This window comes from Plectropomus leopardus, chromosome 22, assembly GCF_008729295.1.
Source record: "Plectropomus leopardus isolate mb chromosome 22, YSFRI_Pleo_2.0, whole genome shotgun sequence".
In the NCBI taxonomy this organism is placed as follows: domain Eukaryota; kingdom Metazoa; phylum Chordata; class Actinopteri; order Perciformes; family Serranidae; genus Plectropomus; species Plectropomus leopardus.
Genome location: NC_056484.1, coordinates 3,757,726 through 3,765,641, shown reverse-complemented (window position 1 = coordinate 3,765,641; position 7,916 = coordinate 3,757,726). Strand labels below are relative to the sequence as shown.

Below are 7,916 nucleotides of genomic sequence, written 5' to 3'. Positions count from 1 at the left end.
TCTATTTTTATCGGACATATTTACACATCCAGGGTCCTTGCCCGGCTGGTCCTTCCCTCCAGCGCCGGCAGACACGCCTCCTCTCCCGGGTCCCTCCTCCTCGGAGCTCCGCCCCCTCCGGAGACTCTTCCCTCCTCCTCGGCGTCCTCCTCCTACTGTCCAGCCATCGACGAAACTTCAAAGCGACCCCACAAACATTTACAACCATCGGATTTATGTTTCCACACCGGGTGATGCTGTGACCGGAAAGCAGCTGGAGTTAAGCCGGCATGTGAAGCGTCTTCAGCGGCTGAATCTTGAGACGTTAGCGGGAGGATGAGCTCTTAGCCTGCGGTACGAAAACTAGCTTAACTGTCCCTCTTTTTTTCGCCTTTCCCTCTTGGCGTGGACATGAAAACAATCACGGCCTGAGCTTTCATTTCGGGCTTTTAGTTGTCTGTACATGAACATTAACTTGTTTTCTTGTCGCTAAAGTTAAAAATAAGTGGATTTAGTGGTGACTTTTGGGTCTTTTTTGCGTGTTTTTGTCGCAAACTTTTGAAAAACCGCATACTGTAGTTCAGTCCAGTGACGTCACGCCGAGCCTCAGCAGAAAGATACTCCGACTATCCCGAAAAAAACACATTTATCCAGAAATAATCAGTATTTACTGTCGTTTTGCATAAATGCTTCTGTTTCTAATACTCTAAGTACTTCATAGTACGTTTAGTACATTTTCCTTTGGTTGTTAATTCAGCCTTGTCTTTCGTGATGGACTTTCAAGGGAATTGCAAAGTGGTGGAGAAAGTATTCAGATCCTCCACTGCAGTAAAAGTACTCATAACACACTGTGAAATACTCATATTACAAGGAAAAGCGCACCTAATGCTAGTTGTTATGGATTGAGTTTTTTTCTTTTGTCTATTTATAGTTTGGTCTGTGAAAAGTGCAGTGGCAGTTACCCGGAGCCTTACGTGATGTTTATATAAATATAAAATAATACATAGATACATTTAAGTGTTATGGGATTAAAAGTACAGTATTTTCCTCTGAATAGAAGTGAAAATGTAGTCTATGTCTCCAAAGAAGCCACAAAATCTTTTTTAAAAAAGACTTTTTAAAAGTCCCCTTTTTTTAAAAACATGTTTGCTTCTAAATGAAGAAAAACGATTAATCTGCTATCAACAGTTTGCTATTAACTTTCTGTTAGTAGACAGTTTATTGACTAATCACTGCAGCTCTAAACATTTCTGATAAGATCCCTTAAATCTGAGATACTCACTCAGCAAGACACCAATTGTAAGTGCTCTGTGGTTTACAAAAAGGTAAAACTAATACTACTAATTCAAATACTAGGATATATTTGGCGTTTCTGTAGGACTACAGCAACTGTATTGTTATTAACTGGCCAACATTTACACAATAGATGATCATATACATATATTACATACTATTATTAATCTAGTACTATCTAAAGGTTTGTTTTTTAAAATGAAAACTTGATATCCGTGGAAACAAATTCCTTTATCATCAGGATAAACTGAAGTTATGTAATAGTTATTTTTACAGTGTACAGTATATTTTTTCTGTATAAATATATCAATTGAAGGCATAAGAATTTAACATGATTTTGTAAGTGATGTATTACTGGAAGATGCATGTCTTATAAAGAGTGTTGTCTTAAAATTTCATGCAGTATAAGCCAGATGTCCTGCATGACACATTCAAATTAACAATCATTAAAACACTGAAACTCTTGTTTCCCTCCTTCAGTGTTTACCAAAATTATTGACACTTTCAAGACATGATACGTTTGTGAGTCAGTTTTCAGTCTTGCGTTTTAAATTTTGCTGGAAGAGTGCTCATATAAACATTTTATTTATTAAAAAACAACTTATAACTCGATAGTTCTGTCTGTAAATGTTAAGTTTTCCTCTCTATGACAGCTTGTACACAGTTTACAGTACAGTGTTAATGTTTGCGTTTACTTCTGTGTTACAGGTACGCCACCAAAGCTTCTCCGTTCTGTTAGCTGAAGCGGTAAGTTAACCTCCTCCTTGCTGTGTTTGTGTGGTTTTAGCGTGACTCTGCAGGGAGAGCAACATGTTTACAGTCAGGCTGATGTAACGGGAAACAGAGAGGTTGGTGAACTGCAGTACGACAACTTCTTTGTGATTGTTATGACACAAACAACTTCCAACAGATGAAAGAAGTTGCAAAAAAAGCATAAATTATGCCGTTTCCCTTAAAACCACTTAACCCTAACCAGTTATTATGATGTACGACATGATCTCATATCCATGGTGTGTGTTATGGGGTCTTAAAAGTATGTAAAGTTGATGAATTGATAATAATATCATGCTAGATTTGAAGTCATCTGTGATTTTTCTGTGGCGTTTTTATGACATACCATACTGAGCGTCTTAAATCGCGTTTTATTGGTTTACTCTGCAAAGACTTTATACATCACATATTATGGCACATTAAAAAATGACGTTTAAAGTCACATTATATCCCATTCTGTAACTTTTTCATCCCAATTTTTTTTTTGGACAAACTATGACGTTTTCATCACGTTTTTATGGTGCACTATAGTGTGATTTTTTTGGGCATATTATATATACTATACTATGAATTTTTTATGGCATACTATACTGTGACATGTTCATCATATTTTAATGACATACTGTACTATGGCTGTTTTATAAAAACATTTTGACATACTATACTGTGATTTTGTAATCATATATTTGATTGAAGTACTTCACATTTGCTTTTTTTGACGACTTACTATAGTATGACTTTTTAATGCTATTTGGTACGTCATATTATACAATGACATTTTTTAACATGCTATTCCATAACTTTTGTCTCCTCACATTTTAATGACATACTGTATTATGCTTTTATTTACTGACTTTTAGTGCTGAAGTTTGACTGACCTAAAGACAATGTTATTTCGATGTACTGCCAGCGCAGCAGGCGCTATTATTTCGTTATACTTTTTTACACTTGAATGTTATTTTTCAATTTTTAAAAAATCTTTTTTATCTTTAAGTGCCCGTGTTGATTCGTCATGGCTCGTGGTTGCATCTGCTGCGTTAAGTACATGCTCTTTCTCTTCAACCTGCTCTTCTGGGTAAGTAACACACACACACACACACACACACACACACACACACACACACACAGAGTTAGAAACTGTTACCGTTAATCAGTAGTCAGATCAGCATACCAATTAAAGTGTTTTATTATCATCAAATCAACAGGAAGTGTCTGAGTTTCCTGTGTGTGTGTGTGTGTGTGTGTGTGTGTGTGTGTGTGTTTGTTTGTGTGTGTTTTTCAGCTGGGTGGGTGTGGCCTGTTGGGTGTGGGCGTGTGGCTGTCCGTGTCTCAGGGCAGCTTTGCCACCCTGTCGCCCTCCTTCCCCTCGCTCTCCGCCGCCAACCTCATCATCACCCTCGGCACCGTTGTCATGGTGACGGGGTTCCTGGGCTGCCTTGGTGCCATCAAGGAGAACAAGTGTCTGCTTCTGAGTGTGAGTATACTACAGTACCCATCATGCATCACTAGTAGTGGTGTTTGAGTGAAGTCTTCAGGTTGTTTTGTCTTAACACTTCTAAACTAGATTTCATTTTTAAACGTTAATACAGATATTATTGAGCAGGTAACATGATCAGGGTTTTTTTTTGTAATATACATGTAAAAGCTAAAAATGAAAATTGTGAGCTCGCATGTATTTGTTTTGCATTCACATAAATGAATAATAAATTGCGCTTTTCTTCCCACATTGAAGCCTTTTTAATGCGACACCTTTCTTTGTTTTCTTCAGTTTTTCATCGTTCTGTTGATCATCCTCTTGGCCGAACTCATCCTCCTCATCCTGTTCTTCGTCTACACCGACAAGGTAAGACTGCGTGTGGGAACGTTCATATTTATTAACAAATCATCTTCAGCTGCAGGGAAGTGACTGTTTGTAGGCCTTTCAGGACAAACTGCTGCTGTATGCTGCAGCGAGAGTCCTGACAAAAACTAGGAAATATGACCACATTAGTCCAGTCCCAAAATCCTGCAGAGAATTACATTTTTCTCTGACGTGCTTGTGACATGTGAACCTTCAAGGGCCCTCAGGACATCAGGGGCCGGCCCGCTGATCGTCCCGAGAGTCAGAACTAAACACGGCGAAGCAACGGTTTGTTATCGTGCAGCACAAACCTGAAATAACCTCCCAGATGATGTTCGCCAAGCCGAGACTCTGATCACTTTTAAGTCAGAGCTGAGAACATTTCTTTTTTTTCACTGCCTGCTCCAGCCGCTCATGACTACATACTTAATCTAAAACTGTTTTTATATAATTTTAAATAATCGTTTTACCTCTTTTCTGAACTTTTGCTATTTTTAATGATTTTTTTTAACTTTTAACTTTTTAACTTTTATTTTTAATTAATTTAGTAATTGATTTTCCCTTTTAAATCTTATGTCTTTACTCTTTTATTGTTAATCTGTAGCTTGTATGTTTTTATATTTTATTGCTCTGTAAAGCACGTTGAATTGCCCTGTTGTCTGAGATGTGCATTACAAATAAAGCTGCCTTTTTTTGCCCACATATCATGATGCACGTTTGTTTGTGCAGGTGAGCGAAAATGCCAGACTGGACCTGAAAGAAGGGCTGGTGCTGTACAACACCGACAACAACGCCGGCCTGAGGGATGCATGGAACACAATACAGGGAGAGGTATACATTTCAACAATATTATTTAATAATTCGTTTTATATGGCATGTTAGAAAGTTAACTTGAGTTTTTAAGTCCAACTTTAACTGAATTTGACAATTCAACTGAATTTTTTTAATCTATAAAAATTAACAACCCCCGTCTCTAATTATAATCCCTTAATGCACTCAGTCTTAAATTAAGTTTGTTCAGCAAAAAAAAATCTTTTTGACTGTTTCCGTGTGTCCTGCCTGTACTTTAGTGGCGCTGTTGTGGAGTGACCAACCACAATGATTGGTATATCGCGCTGCATGAAAACGTGGTTCCTGACCGCTGCTGCCAGCAGGTTTACCCCGGCTGTGGACGCAACGCATCCAACACCTTCTGGACACGGGTGAGTGTGTTTATGTAAAGTTTTAAAATTATTACCAAAGTGGCACTCTTTCAAAATCTAAAGAAGTCGTCCAGCATTTTGTGAAATACACTTATTTGCGTTCTTGCTGTGAGCTGATCGATAACGCTCTGAAGCTACAGCCAGAAGACGTTTAATCTAATCTAATCTTAGTTTATCTCAGTCCAGATGTTTAAAAAACATCAGCTGACTAGCACGTCTAAATCGCAGTGAAAAGATGTTTCTTAAGTGAGTCATTTTTTTAAGCCGTTTTGAACGACATGCTGCGGTATGTCTTTTTCGTGCGATCTTAGAGGACATGCCCTTCTATGACTTTTTTGTGCCATTTAGGATGACACGCTCTGTTATGACTTTTTGGTGCCAGTTTTGACAACATGCTATACTGTGACTTTTTTTGGCAATTTTGGACGACATGCTCTTGTATGACATTTTTAGGCCCTTTTAGGTTTGCTTCACCTTTAGACAGAGCCAGGCTTGTTGTTTACAGCCTGTATTTGAAGCTAACAGGCTGCTGTTACAGTTTTATGGTCCCTGTGCAGAATCAGTGGTATCAATCCTCGACTTCTATGTAACTCCTGCCAAGAAATCCATGAAGTACATTTCTAAAAATATCAGACTTTTCCTTCAAACAGGAAAATCAAGATAACCACACACTCAAGTTATTCTTTGTTAGTGGACAAAAATCATCAGACGATGCAGTTTCTGTAGTGAAGTTTGTGCCAGAACAGGCACTTTTCACCGTGTGAGCTTTTACGACATTCCTGTGTGTCTATCAGACATAATCACAGGTAATCTGACCCAAAAGACGCCACAGTATACACAAGTAGAGACAAGATTAAAAAAACAAGGCATGGCTCTTCACGTTTACATCATTTACAGTTTTATTTTTTGCATTTTGCAAGGCCTGGAATGTTTTTGATTCTGAGAAACATAATTGTCTGAATAACTTCAAACAAATGAAAGAGCTGTGGAGTCTCTCTGCCTTTCTGATGTGAAGCATTTTTCTTCCAAATTGCTGTTGGTGTCTGTGTTCAGGGTTGCTATGAGAAGGTGGAGGAGTGGCTGGATGACAACAAACACCTTCTCGGGACCATTGCCATGTGTGTGTTGGTCATACAGGTGAGCAGCTGTTTATCAAGCAAACCATCGTCTGACTTTTCATGTTACCTCGGACAACTATGACTTTTCTTTGCTGTTCTGAATGACGTGCTATTGTCTAACTTTTTCATGCTGTTTTGGACAACATATACTATGACTTTTTTATAATATTTTGGTTGACATAGTATGCTATGACCTTTTATGCGTATTTGGACAACATGGTATAGCATGACTTGTTTATGCTGTTTTCAATGCATACTGTATGATTTTTATGCTATTTTGGACAACATACTAAAGTATGACTCTTTACCTGTTGTTTTCCTCGACACACGCTATCATCTGTATTTTTTAAGCTTTTATTCAAGACATACTATGACTTTTTTATGCTGTTTTCAACTAGTATTGTAAAACATCTTCACACTATTTTAGATTAATCACTAAGGTATGACGTTTTCATGATATTTTGGACGACAGTTTTCCTGTTTGAATGGCATCCTGTACCGTGACTTTTTCATGCCGTTGTAAACCACATGCTCTAATATGACATTTTGGTGCAATTTTGAACAACATGATATAGTCTCACTTTTTAGTGCGAGTTCGAATGAAATTTGCACTAAATTTAATATAAATTCATGGTATAGTATGACTTTTTTAGGCTAATTTAAACAACATGGTATGGTATGACTTTTTATGGCATTTTGGAATGCCTGCCAGAGTTTGCCTTTTTTATGCCCTTATGGTCGTCTAAAGTATGAAATTTTTGTCATTTTGAATGATATGCTTTATTTGACCCCATTTTTGACCCCATGCTGTAGTATGACTTTTTTTGGATTACAACAAACACCCTCTGGGAACCAATGCTGTGTGTGTTGGTCATGCAAGTAAGCAGCTTTTATCAAGCGTTTATTCAAACTCTCAGACTGCATTAGTTTCATTTGTGTGCCCTTTTTTGAAATGTCATATTTTGACTTTTTTTTGACCGACTGTACTCTGTTGTTGACATGGTTTTTGGTTGTTTTTTTGTCTTCCCAGCTCCTTGGTATGGCTTTCTCGATGACGCTTTACCAACAGATCCACCGGGCAGGAAAGAAATATGAAGCCTGACGGGATTAACACAATTTTTCCAACGTGTTAATATTAGTTACATATTCACCTTTTTGTCACAGAAAAAACAAGCCAGTTACAGTATGTGCCACTAAACCCTTTTATCTCACATTTTTTCCATCTGTTGAACTAGTGTTTCTAATGGGTAGCATTTGTATTGTAATGTCTGAGATTTGCCTCTGACAATCCAAACAAAGATAAAGGACTGAGTATTTGGTTGTTAAAGACCATGCCTATGGCAAGAAGACACCTTCTCTGGATCTATTTACATAAAATTATTATAATGTACTAACATCTTGACTAAAAGCACTCTTCATAAATATAATTGAATGTTGTCTCTTGGATTTATAATTACTCACTGACCACTTTACTTTTTTTAAATCTTTTGTTCCTTCAATCTGAAATCTGAACGACGTGCTACAGTAAGACTTTTCAGTCATTTTTTCAACATCCTATATTGTGATGTTTTTGGCCGTTTTTTCAACATGATATACCATGATGTCTCTCGACATGCAATTCTGTGTTGTCTTCGGCCCTTTTTTGACATGACGTATTTTGGCATTTTTCGACTTACTATACTTTTTTTTGGCTGTTTTTTTCAACATGCTATA

At 37.4% G+C, this 7,916-nt stretch overlaps 1 protein-coding gene across 1 annotated transcript; it reads left to right on the top strand.

Moving 5' to 3' along the window:
- Positions 1-129: 129 nt before the first annotated feature.
- LOC121961723 (tetraspanin-9) lies at positions 130-7,640 on the top strand. The gene is made up of 9 exons (XM_042511782.1): positions 130-333; positions 1,981-2,019; positions 3,038-3,118; positions 3,326-3,517; positions 3,812-3,886; positions 4,613-4,714; positions 4,954-5,085; positions 6,139-6,222; positions 7,234-7,640. Exons 3-9 carry the CDS (start codon positions 3,056-3,058, stop codon positions 7,303-7,305), a joined length of 720 nt encoding a protein of 239 aa, XP_042367716.1. The 5' UTR covers positions 130-333; positions 1,981-2,019; positions 3,038-3,055; the 3' UTR covers positions 7,306-7,640.
- The last annotated feature ends 276 nt before the right edge of the window (positions 7,641-7,916 follow it).